Here is an 18788-nt window from a genome sequence, read left to right on the forward strand (position 1 = left end):
GATTCCCAGATAAGTTTTGAATGCTGATGCTTTTTAAAACAATCATACTGATGAAAATATATAAACATGAACAATATATAAGTGTTCTTTCTTGCAAGATTAAAGTGCTCCCCTGGGAGAGGAATATATCAAATGAATTTTTCACAATGAACTTTGGGATGGTTGGAAATAACTCATGGAATTAAGCTAGAATTTTGTATGAAATGTTCTAACTTGAATACTTCTTCAAATTAAAAGTTTTAAAATGATATATTCTTATTTCTCAGTCAAATAAATTTCATGCAGCTATGATAAACTTATCCACAGACTATGAATACATCTTATAAATTGGGCAATATTTGCAATGTTTCCTACACCATTATCCCTAATTTTGAAACCTAGTTTTTGGGTTGAATTTTGCTGGTCACACAAAAAAATATCAATCTAAATTCTATAGTTTCACTTACAAAAATTTATATTATGAAATTGATGTAATTAAATGTGAGTGATTTTATTTTCTAATGAATTCTCAGAAACAGGATCCTTGTCCAGTGAAGGATTAGCTGGATAGGAAGGTTCCAAATTTTAATCTCTTTTCTATTAGCTCAACAATATGTCATTGACTTTGGATTTGTTGTATAATTATCTGTAAAAAGGATCTTCTAAAAGTCAAAAAAAGCAAGTAAAAATATTTTAGCCTTTTCCATATTAATAAAAGAGCTCTTTAGAATAGGCTAATAAATATTGATTTTTGAGCAGTGATAACAGGAGGTGGGGTTGTGATAAGTGATTGTTGATGTCAAATTTACTTAAAATATATGAAGAAGTCCATATTTTCCCCTTGAAAGGAAAGATTCATTAAACCAAGTACATTAAAAGGGCACATAGTTAATTGTTTAAAAATATAGAAAAATTGTTGAAAGTGGCATGAAACTTCCTATCAGAAAATGCTTATAACATACTTAAGCTCCCTAATCTTTTCCTAAAAATTTTCAAAATGTCCTCCTTTTAAAAATGTTAACCTTGGATTTCTGTTTGGGGGCATTGTTACAGTTTACTTGCCAAATCTTAATTTTACATGGGTCCAGCTACTTTTTTGGGTGCTGGCAATTACGCCATACTTTGAAAGCCCAAGTCCCAGCTAAAACTAGACTTTCTCTAACCAGAAGTGGGAACTCTACAACACACAGTTATATCAGTTTGCATCATGTTATAATGCCTTTGCCACACAGTATAACTAGATATAGCACCATGCAATGCCATGAATTGAGAATGAGACACTATCTCCAGGGGAGAAAATAAACATCCGAGAGAAGAAAACAAAAGCAAGGGATTCAAAGCTGGTGAGACTGGCTTTTTCATTTTGGCTATAGCTCTAATGCCTGTAGCACTGCTGTTTTGGGAAACAGAAATACATACCATGTTCATGTCAATGCCATTGGTGTAAGTCCATGCATGCTGGAAATACTCTTCAAGTCGTTGCCTCAGAGGGTTGGGGATTTGGTGAAAACGAATGAACTCTTTTACTCGCAGCATCTGCATGTGGTACCTGGCAGTTCCCGAGTATAGTCTTTGGATAATTGCAGAAACATTCCCAAAAATGCTTGCATACATTAGTGCTGGATTGGATAAAAAACAAAGTTATGGGGGAACACTGCACATGGGTACAGTATATCTTCGCAGGATATCAATCTTGTAGATTTTGATTATCTCAGTCCAGTTATGCAGATTTACCATTGGCTCATGTGCAAAAACAAAACAAAAACAAACAAAAACCAAACCAAACAAACAAAAACTAGCAGCACTTGAAATTTTATAATTTTAATGGTAAAAATAGGAAAGATTTTCAATTTCATTATGGATTTTAAATTAAAGCAAAAATTCAAATGATTTATAATCTGAGTTTGTGACCAGGAGCATTGACTAGAGATGCAATGAGTCTGGAATATATCATTTGATTATTTTTAATAAGGTATGCTATCAATCACCATAAATTTTTTTCCTGAAAAAAATTCATGGACAAAACTATCTTTTAGGGATTTTGAAACCACTTTTTGAATTAGAGTTAAAAATATTAATTTTAAAACTGTGACTCATTTCAGCCTTTTAGCCCCAAATCTAACCATATAGTAGCAGAAGTTTATTATAAATTTTAAGTTTATTTTTAAAACTTTAGATTTTCTGATGACTAAATTTTTAAAGAAGACTATAATTTCTTTAGAGTGTTAATTTGTATATGATTTTTAATTTATTCTATTTCACTTTCACAGTTTCTTTGCATAATAATATATCTCTGGCCTAGAAAATACATATAGTTTAATTTTTTAAGAAAAGAATAGAATACATTTTTGTTCTTTCACATATAGGAAGAAAATGTTATTACATCCCTTGCAATATTTTCAGTACTTAGGTAAAATATCCTCATTAGTACTTCTTGAGCTAAATCTTTATGATTTAAAATGAGATCTTTGTGTATTTTCTCTTTTCCTTCTTATATTTGTTTTCAGCTTCACATAATTCTAAAAAAGAAATACTCTAACTCTAAATCACCTGACATATCATCTATATATATATATATATATATATATATATATATATATATATATATATTGTTTTTGGGTATCTGTCGGGTCCCTAGAGGTGATTGTGTGTTGGGCACTGGAACTGCAGTTTACCCAGCAGGTGGGAAAAGCAGCAACAGCAGCATTATGCTTTCTTGAGCATTTGCTTTTTTCCTCCCTGCTTTGATCTTATCATGCCTGGTTTTCACCTTCCTTGTTTGTCATAGAAGCCCAGGCAAGAGAATGTGCCTGGGAAAGAAGAGGAACCCTTTAAATTTTTAAATTTTTTTTTTTTATAATTGAAAGAGCTGAAAGCTGGGGATACGAGATTTAATATTGTTAATTTGACTAGGCCTCAGGGTGCTCAGATAACCTGGTTAAATATTACTGTGGGTGAGTCTGTGAAGGTGTTTCTGGGTGTGTTGGTTGCAATTAACTCTTGAATCAGTTGAGGAGTAAAGCAGATTAAACGCCCCACTCTGGGTGGGCTTCATCTTATCCATCTGAAAAAAACAAAATGATGACATAAGAGACAACACATTCTCTGTCTGCATGTCTGCTGGGACATGTTTTCTCTTACTTTGGACTTGGACTCAGACTTAGAATAAAATTATACCATTGGTTCTCCTCCATAACTGCTTATGACAGTTCTTTATAATAATTCTCTGTATCTCTGTATCTATTTATTTGTCATGTATGAATCTACTTCTCTGGAAATCCAGACTAATCCAGGAGATCTCGAGCTGAGTTGGCCTGTGCAAGAGACATTAACTCTTTATAAGGTAGATACGCTGTTTAGGATGTACCTTCCACAGGAAGAAGCAGCAGCCCTAAATTATTTATGATTTGAGTAAATTAATACGTTATTACTAAGAGAGATCAGCAATATTTGTCACAAACTAATTCCTGTGACTCATGTAGGAAGTATATTTTGCCCATCCTAAGCAGAGTGATGGATGTATCTTTATGTGCTATTATGTTTCCAAAGTACCTATCACATGCTCAGAGATTCTAAGAGCACATAATCAATGATACTTATTTTACCTAAACCACACAATTACATAAAGGGAAAAAGGTCAAGAAATAAATCTTTATTTAGTTTTTAATAAATATGTGATTTTATCTCCATCTTACCATTGAAATGTTAGTTTATGTAATAAATAGGCACTTCCCACTTACTGTTATGATGAAATATCTGGATTGTAAGTATGTAGTTGAAGACCCTAATGAATGACTGAAATATATCTCTTGGGGAAGTCTATGCTGATGATTTTTAAAATTATACAAAAGACTTGTTTTTTATTTTATTGTGTTTTATTTTAGTTATAGAGGAAGCAAGTAGAGCTAAAGATGGCAAGATAGAGACAACAAAATGATTATATTTTATATTTATATACCTTATTTAGTTGATATCCATCAACTGGAATAAAATACCAGTTGAAAGCATGCTGGCTATTTTTAGGTGGGCATTTTTCTCTTCAAAACAATATTTTACTTAGCTTTGTTTAGTAGAAGGTTCTTGTTTCATCAAAATGGTTTACTTGTTAGTTTATTATAGAAATAAAACAGGTATATCTTAAAACTTCCTTTAGCACACCATGCCCAAAGTGTTATCCAAGCTAATACATTTCACTGTTTTTCGCATATTAGATGAACTCTGCTGAGAGAACAAATACACTTTGTCTTCCTATGTGTTATATACAATTTTTTTTTTTTTGTGGGGGTGAGTACTGGGGATTGAACCCAGGAGTGTTTTATCTCTGAGGTACATCCCCAGTCCTTTCCTTTAATTTTTTTTTTTTTCTTTTTCTGTTTTTTTTAATCTTGAGACAGGGTCTTGCTAAGCTGCTACTGATGCTGGACTCAAACTTGTGATTTTCCTCCCTCAGTCTCCAAAGTCAGTGGATTTACAGTCCTGCATCACTGCACCCAGATATATTTTAAAAATGTACTTAAAACTATAAACTTATTGCTGCATAATTTACATATAACAAGATGCATGCTTTTTAAATAGTCCAATTAGTTGGGACTAACATGAATAATCCTGTAAACACAATAATTGATATGGCTGCTTCCATCACCACAAAAGTTTTCCTTGTGTACCTCAGTTTAGACTTTAGGCAACCACTAGACTCCTTTATGTCAGTACAGATTAGTTTACAATTTCTTGGTTTTTGTATAAATTGAAATAAATGTACTTGCTCATTTGAGTCTGACTTACTCAGCATAATGTTGAGAATTGTGTTTATCAGTAATTTGTTTTGGGTTTTGAATTGACAAATTGGTTTGCATCATATGGCAATGCCACATCAATCTTCCATTGATGGAAGTTCACTGTTTCTAGTTTTTGACTATTCTGAATAAAGTTGCCACAAATATTTGTGCACAAGTTGTTGTGTGTGCATATATTTTTATTTTCCTTTTTAACACCTAAGAGTGAACTTACTGAATTGTGTGGTATGTACAACTTCATAAGAAACTGCCAGATTGTTTCCCAAAGTTGTTTTATTTTTCATTCTCACCAGCATGTATGGCAATGCCAGTTGTTCCACATCCTCTCCAACTTTTGGCATAGTAATCTTTATTTTTAACCATTACAGAGTGTGTATAACTCACAAAGATTTTAATTTGGCTTTCCCTGCTGCCCGATGACATCTTCACATGTAGTTCATAGCCATTCTTTTGTGAAGTGTCTGTTCCAATATTTTGCTCATTTTTGAACTGAGTTATCTTGTTAGTTTGAAGTTGAAAGAACTCTTGATATATTCTGAATGTCAACTCTTTTTATATTTATATATTTAAAATATTTTCTTCCATCCTATCACTTGCTCATTTATGTTCTTAACAATGTCCTTTGAAGAACAGAAGTTAATTTTGAAGGTATCAACTTTATCAATTTTTATTTTATGGTCCAGAATTATCTTTTATTTTGATTTTAGTAAATTGTATCATTCAAAGATTTGTGCATTTCATCTAAATTGTCTAATTTCTTGTAATAAATCAATTTATAATGTTCTTTTATTATCCCTTTTTCTTCCCAGAGTTTAATATTTTTTGTTTGTTTGTTTTCGTCTGTGGTGCTGCAGATTAACCCAGAGCTTCACCCGTGGGAGCCAAGTGCTCTACCACCAAGTTATAACCCCTTGTCCCCAAAGTTCAGTTTCTTACTGAATATATAACAAACAAAGGTTAGTCAAAAAGACCAAAGCTCAGGTCATCAAGAGACTCCCAAATTCTCTTTCTTCACCTCCACTTTCTTCTCGGCTGGTTTAGCAGTGGTGGAGGGGGTCCAGTTGCTGGAGCAGATCCATCAGCCCCTCCATCGCATAGGAGGTTCCCAGTGCTGACATTGAACCTGGTCTTAGCAAACAAGCAACAAAATCTCCAACGTTTGTTTATACCAACTTCTTTAATGAAGTCATTGATCTTATCCTCTGTGATGGTCGCTTCATTGTCATGAATTTTGAGGGCAGACCGTGTAGACAGAGGCTAGCTTCGAGATCTAGGCCGTGATGCTACTGAGTGCGGCGAGGCCACTGCTGGGCATAGTGCTAAAGTGCCGATGAAGTTGAGGCTCACCAACTCTTGCCTTGGCTTTCTTGGAAGGACCCAGTACCTTGGTGGCACCTGCTTCTCTGTAAACTTTATAGTAACATTTTTCTTTCATACAGGATTTTTGTAACTTTCTCAATCAGGTTGGAGGTTTATCAATTTTATGGGCCTTTAGAGAGTCAAAATATATTTCTATTCACTGTCTCTATTGTATGTTTTCCATTTCCTTAATTTCAGCTGTTATCTCCATTATCCTTTCTTTCTACCTGTGTTATTTAATGTGCTTGTGTTTTTTTTTTAATTATTATTATTTTATCAGCTTCTTAAGATAGAAGCTAGGATCATTTAAAATAGACTCGTAAAGCTATAAATTTCTCTCCAAACACTGCTTTAGATGATTCCTTCATTTGCATTAAGTAAAAGTATTTTCTATTTTCCATGTGGTCATTTTTTCTTTGAACCATAAATTATTTGGAAGTGTGTTACTAATTTTTAAAGAATTGGGGACTTTCCAAATATCTACCCATTTTTCTCTCCTATTCCTCCTTTTATTGGTACTTATTCTTGGAATTTTTTTTTTATGGTCAGAGAAATACTCTGTATGATTTTAGTACTTTTAAATATGTTGACTTGTTCATGGCCTAGCATATGATGTCTTGCCTAATTATCCACACATAATGGAAAGGAATGTGTATTCTGCTGGTATTCTATAATTGTCACTAAGCAAAGTTAGCTGACAGTAGTGTTTGAGTCTTCTATATTTTATTGACTTTTTTCTATTGTATAAAACATTGAGAGGAATGTTGAAATTTCAGACTACATTTGTAGATTGTCTTGTGAATTTTGTCTATTTCTCCTTTTAGTTCCATCAGTGATTTTGCTTCATATAATTTAAAATTTTTTACTTGAATGTACATACATTTGGATTGCTGTGGTTAATACTGCTCTGAATTTTCTCATGATTTGTGTTTGCATGAACACTTTTTTCATGTTTTTCTTCACTTGTGTCTTTATATTTTAGGTGTATGTGTGTTTACATAGCACATGGTTTGGTCTTGATTTTTGAAAGAGTCTCATCATTTCAGTGAGAGTATTTAAATCATTTACATTTAATGTAATGATTGATATAACTGGCTTAAACCAACCAACTTGCTATTTATTTTATACGTGTACCTCTTATTTCTTGCTATGTTTTGGATTTCTTGTTTTTTCTTTGTTTTGGTTTTGGTTTTCTTCCTTTCTTTTTCTTTCTTTCTTTCTTTCTTTTTTTTGGTACTGGATTGAACTCAGGGGCACTTGACCACTGAGCCACATCCCCAGCCTTATTGCATATTTTATTTAGAGACAGGGTCTCACTGAGTTGCTTAGCACCTTGCTTTTTTGGGGCTGGCTTTTGAGCTCTCAATCCTCCTGTCTCAGTCTCCTGATCCCGCTGGGGATTTATTAACATTTCATTCTGTCCTCCCTATTTGTCTGCTAGGTGTAAGGGTAGTATTTACAATATGTTTTTCATTTATCATATCTACCTTACACAACATAATACACCTCAAGTATGATGTAGGAATCTTAATACACTTCCACTTCACCTTCCCATTTTTTGTGCTATTATTGTCATACTTTCTCTTTCTACATATAAAACATATAAATTCATTGATATTAATTTCATGTTAAAGAGTTAATTATTTGAAGAAATTTTAAAATAAGGGAGAATATTTTAAATTTACTCATATATTTATCATTTCTAGTGTTCATTCCTTTGTGTTTGAAACTTTTTTCCACTATCATTTTCCTTTTGCCTGAAGAACTTCATAAATTCTTATTATCTGCTTATGATAAATCTTGTCACATTTTGTTTCTGAGTCACTTTTGCAGTATAGACAGATTTCTATGTTGATATTTTTAGTTTCAGCAACTGAAAGATTTTATTCCATTATCTCTAGCTTTCATTGTTTCTAATAACAAATCTCGTAACCTTATGCTTTTTTTCCCAGTCCCTTTTAAGATTTTCATTTGTAATGAGTTTCTAGCAATTTGATTATATTTTTTGTTTTTGGTACTGGGTATTGAATTCAGGGGCACTCTACCACTGAGTTACATCCCCAGTTCTTTTTATATTTTTATTTTGAGACAGGGTCTTCTTCCTACATTGCCAAGGCTGGCTTCAAACTTGAGATCCCCTACCTCAGCTTCCTGAGTTGCAGAGATTACAGGTACATTACCAAAATGCCAACTCCAAAAATTGGATTAATATGTGCCTTGATATGTTTTATTTACATTTAATCTGTTTAGGAGTCACTGAACTTCTTGGATCTATAGATTATAGTTGTCGTCAATACTGGAAAAAATTCAGGCATTATTTTTCTTGTTATATTTCTGCTTTCTTCCCTAGTTTTGGGGATTCCACATACACATTTGTTCAAGTACTTGGTATTCTGTTAGTCTCATCATCTCCGTCAGTTCAAGTTTCCTTTTTTTACTTGATTTGCTGCTTGATTATGGGTCACATTTTTCTGCTTCCTACTGTATCTATTATTTTTTATAATTATGCTATTATAAAATTAATATTGATCCATGCTGCATTTTTTCATTCTTTAAAATGGTAGACATTTTTATTATTTAAATTTAAATTTATTATAAAATGATTCATAGACACATCAACCTGCCCATAATGTTTTGATACATGTGTACATTGCATAATGTATAAATCAGTGCAACTTTACCGGTCTCCTCCTTTATCATCTCTTTGTGATGAAAATATTCAAAATTCTTTCTTCTTTTCACAATCATTATCTATAGTGACCCTACTGTGTAATAGCACACCAAAACTTTTTATCCCTATCCAAATATAACTTCACTGCCCTTGATCCATCTCTTTTCATTCCTCCCTACCCCTTTTTCTTCCTCCTTATTCTTGTAAGCACCATTACACTCTCAATTTCTTTGAGGTCAACTTTTTTAGTTTCCACCCATGAGGAAGAACATGCAATTTCCATTTTTTTCTTGACTTATTTTACTTAAATATCTTTAGCTCTGTCCATTCCATGTTATTTTAAATGACAGATTTCATTCTCTTTTAAGGTTGAATTGTATTCCACTGGATATGTTCCATATTTTGTTTATCCATTTATCAGGTGATATACATTCAGGTTATTTTCCTTTTCTGAATATCGTGACTAATACTATAATAGACATGGGGGTTGGATTTCCTTTTGACAGAATGATTTTATTTCTTTTGGCTATATCTATCCAGTAGTGGGACCATTTGGTCTATGGCAGGTTTATTTTTAAGATTTTGAGGAACATCATTCTGTTTTTCATAATGGCTGTACTAACTTATATCCTTACCAACAGTGTGCAAGTGTTTTCTTTTCTCCACAAATTTGCCAGTATTTATCTTTTTGATAAGTCATTCTTATTGGAATGAGGTAATTTCTCACTGTGGTTTTGATTGGCATTTGCATGATGATTAGTGATGATGAACATTTTAAAATATACCTGTTGAACATTTGTATGTTTTCTTTTGAAAAATGTCTATTTAGGTCAATAGCTCTTTTAAGAATGGATTACTTAGTTATTTACCACCTGAGTTTTTGAGTTCCTTATATATTCTGGATATTAATCCTTTGTCCCATTGTCAGATAAGTAGTTTGTCAACATTTTTCCACATGCTGCAGGTTGTCTCTTCACTCCAGTGTTTGTTTCCTTTGCTTTGCAGCAGGTTTTAGTTCGATGTAATCCCCTTTTTCTATTTTCCCATAGTTTCTTTTGTTGTTATGGTCTCGTCCAAAAAATTCCTTGCCCACTAGACATTGTTCTTCCAGATAGTTAGACAATTTGATGATTGGCTTGTATTTTTGAGGCTTGTTTTTAAGGATCTGTTAGAATTAGATTAACCCTGATACTGTGGCATTATTATTTTCCTGAGATTTCTAATGAATATCCTGGATGTTCACTGGGGGGTTCCCACTCTGCTTGTTTGAATTTCAGTATCTCCCAAACCTGTGTGAACTCCAAAAATTGTTTAGATTGCAGTACTTGTATATTACTTTGCCAGGTCAAGAGGACTTTCATTCCATGTAGTTGTGTCTTAGTATCTATTAATACTCAGGGGGATTCCCCTGCAGTTTTCTGGAGTTTTACTTTGTCATAGTTGTCTCTCCTTTGTTTTGTTTTCTATTTTTTCTTTTTGTATTGCACACCATGACACCCTGGCCTTCACAACCTCTGATATTGTTTTCTTAATTCAATGGGGATTTTGTAGTCTGCTTTGATTGTTTTTTGCTTTATTGTTCACTGTGGTTAGGAAGGTGTCCATAGGCAGGAAACCAGGGGTAAGATAGGGCCATGTTGGTTCTTTTTCTTCTCTCAGGGATCACATTTCCCTGCTTATTTCCCAATATCCGAAAGCAATTTCCTTATACATTTTGTTTGGATTTCTGTTTGTTTATTCTTTTGTTTGTTTATTTGTTTAATAGGGAGTGGTAAGACTACTCCATCATAGCTGGAAGTAGACATTGCTAGTAACTGTTTTATATAGTCTAGGCAATTGAGAAATTCTCCCAAGTTGTTTGTTAAGCTGGTTAGAGATGGAAGACATTTGTTCTTATCTTACTAGTTTATGTGTTTTTCTTTAAATTAAGTATATACATTGCATTTCTAGAATTTGAATAAAGTATAAAGCTATATTATAAATTAGCATAGATACAAATAAATGAGCATAAATTATATTTACACTTGAATGCTTAATTTCCCTTTGTTTTTCATTTGAATTATGCATACAGTAAAAATGAATTTTCTGATCCTTGTTCATGTATTCAAACAGAAGCGATTAGGTAGTAATTAGGTAGCAGCTTTTAAAATACCTTTACAGAAATTGGAATTTTTTGCATTTGGTTAGATGCCAATTTTTAATTCTTTTAAGTTTTCTTGAATTATATTGTTGTAATGCACATAGTTGATTACCTTTATTCTACAACTTGTGTTAAAATATCTTTAGTATGAAGATTGAGTTTAAAGAAGCTCAAGGATGATGAGAGTTAAATTTGATAATCGCTATGTTTATAAGTAGCATGTATATAACATTTTACATTACATTTTCAGTTGCGTTTTATTTTTAGGTCAAAATTAGGCTTCCTAATGAGTCTGAGAAGTGTGAAGTATATGCGTGGAGAATGAATTTAGCAAACAGAGAAAACCAAATGGTTTCCTAACCTAGTTCTAGCTGGAAATAGCAGGTACAAATATATCCATATACATCAAATGGCTTAGCAAATTTCTGACATTCTTCTTATTGCTGAGTTGCAAGTCTTAATTTTACTATTATTTCTTCCATAATAGGTCATGATAGGGTTCTCTGGGAATATCTGTAAGCTTTTTCCTGTGTGACATTAAGTTTTACACAATTCCATTTTGATTAAATTTATAAAAATGAGTCTTTTAGGAAAATAAATGTTATGTGGATTGTGAGTTTATTGTACTGTATTCAATTTAACTAGAGTGTTTTCTCTTAAAAGATAAAATTTATGTGTAGGAAAAATAGATTCTTTTTAAGGGATCAGTAGAAATAATCTGATTCTGTATTGGTAAAAGCAAGAAAAAGACAGGAAGAAAGAAAGAAAAGAAGAAGGCAGGGAGGGGGAAAGAGAGAGAGAAAGAAAAAGAAAGTAAGTAAGAAAGCAAACTGCTGACACTTCCTTGATTTAGGAATTAGAGATTAGGTATAGACAAACTGATGAACTGAACTTTCTTTCATTTAAAATAGTTCACATAATAAATATCACCACATATTTCTTAATCCTCACTGTGGTGAGAATCACTAAATGATGAACTGGTTAAATAATGTTTTGAAAATTCTAAATTTCTAAATACAGATTCTGTTTTCTTAAAAAGAAACAATCAATAACAACCCTTTTTCTTTTCCTTGCTTGTTACTTATGCCACTAAAGTGTAAAACCAATGTAAAGTTTATTCTAGTCATTACAATCATGAAATAGTTTGACTGAATTTGCTTGGAAAGATTCAATCTATCTGGATGAAATCATAATTTTTTTAAGTAGACTCCAATTCCTTCTGGATATAATGTTACTTCTGTGTTTGTAGTCAAGGCTTGGGTTGAATTTGTAGAATATCTTAGTTGTTTAAATGTGTTGTCTTCTTATTTGAATGTTATTAAAAAGAAAACAACAAATGTATGCATATATATGTATATATATATGCAAAGTACATTTTCTAAAGAGTAAACAATAAAGTGGGAGAATCTAAGTTTTTAAAATAGGTCTTATTTAAACATATTTCAGTAGTCATTATGTAGATATTTAAAAATTGAACATCAGATCTCTTTTCAACTTTGTACGTATTCTAAATATGATGCTCTTCTTGAAGCTGTAAAAATCAATCATACTTTTGCCAATTAAATGCTTGCTATCATCAAGGTTAGCTTTGGTGGTTTCACAGGATAATTCTTAAAAAATATTAACATTAACCTCACTTCACCTTAACCTAAATTTCTTTTTTTATTCCAAAGAATATATGTAATAAATGATGCTCTTAACAGCAACCCATTACAAGGTAAAGACCAAATACTTAGCTCTTGGAGTAATATAGGAAAATGGATTTTTAGTCAATGTCAGGAGAAAATACAGGTATGTATACACACAACTATATATGTGTTGCATGTGTATGTATATATATATGTTTATTTGCAAAATTAACTTACATTATAATTATAGTGATGATATATAAATACCCACATATATATGACATATATGATTCTATCTATATTTATCTAAAATTATATCTATATCTGTCTATCTGTCTTTATCAATAATATTAATATAACCTGACCTGAGCTTGAAATAGAAAATATCTATTAGTAATAAATGATACCAGTTTTTTAAATAGCAACAAGAGTGAACTGCAAGTTTCAGTTTCTGAATCCCAAGACCCATGTCACTCCAATTTTATGCCCATGATTTCCTGAGGTCCAGAAAGGCCTTTATGTGTCTTTCACTTCACAGAAAGAATCGGGTTCCATAGAATACAGTACCCATGTATGTAACTCCATTATCTCCACACTTTTCTATAATTTTTCTTTACTCTCAATGTTCTCTAGAGTATCAATTTTGTGGTACTATTTTATCCTAACAGATAGCAAAAGAGAAATCTACTTACAGCCAATCAACATGACACAAATTGAAAAGATTTTCTCCGAATTGGTGTTAGGAGACACATTTCCAAATCCTACACTGGTTAAACTGCTGAAGGTAAAATAAAGTGCTGTGACGTATTTGTCTTTAATGGATGGTCCAGAACTTGAGTCACTGTCATTGTAACGTTTCCCAATTTGTTGTCCTAAGGAATCCAACCATCCAATTTTGTCAGTCAGATATGGCCTTTCTACATTCCCAATTGCATACCAAATGCAAGCCAGCCAGTGAGCAATCAGGGCAAATATGCACATTAAGAGCATTAGAACAGCAGCGCCATATTCTGAATATCGATCCAGTTTCCTGGCCACTCTCACAAGACGAAGGAGCCGAGCAGTCTTCAAAAGACCAATTAATGTGGTTGTCTGTAGAAATAAATGTATACAGTTAGAAACAGTTGGCAAGCAATCCAAAGTGTGTTTATGTGAGGCAGAGTTGTTGGAAACAGGTTAAAACGATATGTTAGCACTGAGAATATCTGTGTGTTTGAATTAAATGTTAAGGTTAGTTTAAAAAAAAAAGTTTTAAATCTGCATTGGAAAATGCTTTGAATATATGGCACCTTACTTCAATATCTTGCCAGGTAAGACTTGTGGCACAGATAATCTATCTCGTTTTAAACCCTAAGCAAGTGCTTTGTCTATAAGGTGTACTAATTCATTCATTCACCAACCACCATCCCAGTGCTTCTGCCTACCAAAACACTCACCAGGACTGTAGTGTTGAACAGGAGGAATGCCTGCCTTTCTAACAGAGACATATTTAGTAGAAACAACATCTTCTCTAAAAAAGAAACTAGGTCTTTTTATTAGATAAAGACCTACTTTATTTAATGGGTAGAATAGATATTAAAAAAAAAATAATTTCCCAGAGTGAAAAATGCAATGAGGGCATTAAACAGAATACCACGACACAATATATTATGAGGGGGGGGGTGTTTAGGGGCATGGGTGTGGCTGAGATGACATTAGACAAGAAGACCAAGAAAGGCTGTGCTGAGGGCTGACAGTTGAACTGAGAAAGACCTGAATAACGAGAAGGAGCCAGTCAAGCTCTCTCTTTCTGTTAACTGTTGGAACACTTATTGGATAATTGCATGCATTAATTACACTCTGCATTTAAATGCATTTTTCTTCCTAAATGTGTTAAATGGATAAATTGTTTCTCAATACGCCAAGGATATTATGATTGTATTTTGCTTTGGAGTATGATATATGTAACTAATTGCATGATTATTACTGACCAGGTATCTAATGATAGGATACTTTTATATAATAACAGGATACTTAACTGGTTGTTTGGACTTGAAATCTGATAAGTACAAATTACAAGTTCATTTCTTAGGTTTCTTAAATAATGTCAACTATAAGTACTATATAATTCACAGGGCATATAATTATTCCATAGTTACATGGTATTTACCAATCAATTATTGAGTCATTTTATCTGTTCATTGTTGGTGTTTATTTTACAAAGTAATCCAACTGTGCTAAGAACAGTTATATCTTAATTGAAGAAATAGCACATAAAATAACTATTGCCCCTTATCTATTAATATTGATGGTGAAAAAAGAACACTAAATATCAAGAAGAAACTTTTTATTAAAATGTTATAGTATGTGCTGTAATTATTTTCCTTGTACCATGGTAGTAACAAGGAAAGAAGTAATCCCTTACATAAATTCTTTTTTAAAAAATAATATTGGATGGGCTGGGGATATAGCTCAGTAGGTAGAATGATTGCCTTGCAAGCACATGGCCCTGGGTTCAATCCCAGCACTGTAAATAATAATAATAATAATAATAATAATAATAGTAATAATATTATTGGAAATCTCCAAAAGTCAGAGGAATTTGTGCATTTGAGATAGTGTTACTATAACTAGACCCTGGTCTTTTTTCAGGTTTGGTTATGTCTTTTCTGTTTCCAGTGCTGTGTTATATTTTTAGAGTGTAATAAAAAATAGTAGTTTTTTTTCTTCTTCACAGATTTAAAAGTACATCCCCTCACAATGATTGATGGAGAGTTCAAGGTCATTTTAGTTTCTACTATTTGGGCAATATTTTAGTTTAATAGTTTTGTGCTAGGACCTTGGAATGGACAAACTTACAATTGAATTCTGCTTTTGTATCAATATGTCATCTTGGATAAGTTATTCAGTTAGTCCCGAGTTTTAGTTTCTTCATTTGAAAATGAGAATAAAAATGTCTAACAAGAGTTGCAGATAACATCCAATAAATGGTCACTTTACATGTTTCTCTTTAAACATCACTTACATTTTTGTTTGATGATGTAACAAATGCCCTGGCCTTATTTCTATTTTTATCAACTTCTGCTAATACACTTAGGAATTCATTATTAGTGACAGTTGTGTACAGTATTGCTTTTATACAATGCTTAGTGTTGCAATAATTATATTATTTTTCTATTTAAATATTTCTTTAAAGATTTAAGGTATCTTGCCCCATATTACAGAATGAAGAGAGTCAACTGCATCCAAATTTAAGAGAGTAGACAAAGGTATTATTAGTCTCCTCTTGATCAGTTGGGAACTATTAGTTCCCATTTTTTAGTACAACAAACTCTCTTTATACTATCTGTAAGTGAAAAGTGGAACCTATGACTACCTTATAATATTATGTTAATGTCAGAATTGAACTGAAGAAAAATGATTTCAAGTGCATGGTTATCCTGCAGCATACCTAATTGTGTGAAATATTCAGATATGATATAGAAGTCTATCTTTCCAGTTTTTAAATTTCTAACAATCTAACAAATGAAACTATCCACAAACCTATTCAAACCCATTTGAAAAGAGAAGCAATAAAGAATTTTCTCTTAGATGTTATTTATTGAGCTTTTCACTGGTATTAGAAAAATATTTTTTTGCTAGTTTTTACTCTTGATAGAGACTTTGAAATCATAAAAGCTCAATAGGTGGTAATGTGTTATTATTTTTAAAAAATACAAACCCATATTGAAATGATAAGATATTAAAGAAAAGGTGATTCATTTTCAAAGCAAGGTACTTTGCTAGTAAGGGACACAATGGAACTTTGACACTTCCAGTCCACACCTTACCAGTACCAATTCAACCTTAGAACTCATTAAGCATGATTGAATATTTCAAACTCTTTTTGCCAGAATGTCACAGCAAAGGAAGTTTTCTTTAGACTTTCATTTTTAATCAATTTTGTCAGTACTTTTTAATTTAAAATGACTTTTCTTGCAGAAGTTCAACTTTTCATATTTGATGTTGGTAAATGAATATCATCAAATCTCAAGTTAAAAACATATCCACATCCATAGTTTATTTAAAAGCCCCAGATGCCTTCTTATACTGAGATAGAATTTAGTTTTCTTTAAGTATTTAACTTTCTTGACTATATATACAATTGTAGTTTTGTAATTAACATTCGACCCTAAATTTGTATTTAAAATATCTGTCATTTTTTTGCTAGACATTGTATAATAAATCAGGGAATATTCTACCTTAATACCAGTAGAATTCTTTTAAGGCCTGAAATTAGGTAATTTCTTATCAGTATTAAACATCTCTTTACTGAAGCATAAATTTGGTTACAGTTAAATCAGAAAGTCTCACCAATAAGAGAAAATCTTATGTTCAAGAATTTTTAAAAATAATTTTACTTTTTTTGTAAGCATTTGCAAGAATATTACATTTAAAATATTTATCACAAAGACTCTCTAAAACTTTTACCTATAGGTAAGTGATATGATTATTATTTTATAAGTGAGGAAATACAAGTATGTGTTCTTCGGTTTCATCCACCGGGCTGACAGAATAAATCATAAATGAAACCTTCTGCTTAATTCATCATTCATCCTGTTTCTAAGAAAATATTCACATGCAAGCAGGTAACACAAGTAATAAATTTCAAGATTCTACACTCTTTGCTTTAAATTTCATTTCAGCTAATTTTCTCATAGCCTTTTATTTATATACATCATTCAATGAATTATTTGATAAAACTCAGTATTAAAACTAGTTTGTAGTCCTTTGTCATCTTGTCTAATATCATTTCAATATTTTCAACAACACATTCACTAACACAAAGAGCTATATTTTGAATGTGTATAGGACCTTGGGAATTACCTACTGTGCCATTTCATTATTCATACCAAACCTCACAATTACTTCCAAAAATTATGGATTTTGTGGGGGGTCTTGGGAATTCAACCAGGGGAACCTTACCAGTGAGCTATATCCCCAGTCCTTTTTATTTTTTATTTTGAGACAAAGTCTTTCAGACTGGCCTCCTTCTGTGATTCTCCTTACTCAGCCTCTGGAGTCCCTGGGTTACAGGTGTGCACACCACACCCAGCCAAAGCATGGCTTTTAAAGAAACAACCTCACTGGAAACTTCTTCCTATATTCAGCAATATTTACAACTGAGATACTTGGCTTTATTTTGTTTGTATAGTTAGCATTCTATTGTGTTTCAATTTGAATTTGACTTCTCTTTCTTTACGGTGACATGGAAAACTGGTCATCAAATGATTCTAAATCATAGTAGGCAAATGTTACATCAAATAAATAAGTATGGGTGCTATATCTTTCAAATGAGAATTGACTTTTTCCAAAGGAAAACTGTACCTCATGCCATCTCCAGCAATATGTGATCAATCACATTAAAACATGACTAAAATGATCAGCTTAATGCAAAATTATTTATTTAATTGGGGATCCTATATCTCTCACTGGTTGAGCCCCAGAATTTTGGAGATTTCTGTCAAATACAAGTCAAGGACTACCTAAAGAGAGACAGCACCTTACTTAAATTTCAACATGAATATGCGTCCTATATTAAACATTATAAACTTCCAACAAACTAATGTCATCTATTGTAAAGATCAAGTTCAGAAAGAACAACTGACAAGATGAGCAGGATTTCTATACAGAAATTTTCCTCATATTTATTCCAAAATTCATCTATCAGACTAATGAGTCAAATATATTAATGGGAGTAGAAATTCCTCTTTTCTACTGGGATTTTTCCCTCAAAGAACTTTGTAGACAATCAGTTTGTAAGACTATTTTGGCATTCAAAATTCATGAAAAATAAAAGTAAATCTTAAATAAGAGAGGTCAACAAATCAATCCTAATTTTCAGAGAAGACAGAAGCTATGAAACATGTAACTAAGTATAATTCCCCAGCTTTTGAGTGTTAATGTCTTAGAAATTAAAATCTGCCACAAAAAACTAAACATGAGAAAATTTGAGACAGTCAATCAAAGTTGACTTTCTGGAGACTGAGGCTATAACATTATTCCTCTCATCAATGATATTAAGGTAGTTTGCTAAGGGTAATGTGATGTCTGATATTGCAAAACCAGGAAATACAGAATCTTTTCCCTTTCTGATGGCATTAGCATCAGGACGATATTAGTGACAGAAGCAAGCCCAAATATTGCCAATATTCATTTTCTTCAACATGTTTTTAGTATTGTAGAAGATCCTTTAGTTT

The 18788-nt window shown here is 32.1% G+C and overlaps 1 protein-coding gene and 1 pseudogene across 2 annotated transcripts in view; both read right to left on the minus strand.

Annotated features, from left to right (window-relative positions):
* Positions 1-18788, minus strand: part of Kcnh7 (potassium voltage-gated channel subfamily H member 7) — a 467633-nt gene that overhangs the window by 45104 nt on the left and 403741 nt on the right. For both annotated transcript variants that reach the window (XM_047545449.1, XM_047545450.1), the window contains exons 7-8: positions 13263-13662; positions 1399-1598 (exon numbers count right to left, since the gene is read on the minus strand). In XM_047545449.1, the coding sequence (XP_047401405.1) occupies positions 1399-1598; positions 13263-13662 (600 nt within the window). The remainder of the gene's footprint in view (positions 1-1398; positions 1599-13262; positions 13663-18788) is intronic.
* Positions 5730-6207, minus strand: LOC124981266 (60S acidic ribosomal protein P1-like; annotated as a pseudogene).

This window comes from Sciurus carolinensis, chromosome 3 (genome assembly GCF_902686445.1).
Source record: "Sciurus carolinensis chromosome 3, mSciCar1.2, whole genome shotgun sequence".
Lineage (NCBI taxonomy): Eukaryota > Metazoa > Chordata > Mammalia > Rodentia > Sciuridae > Sciurus > Sciurus carolinensis.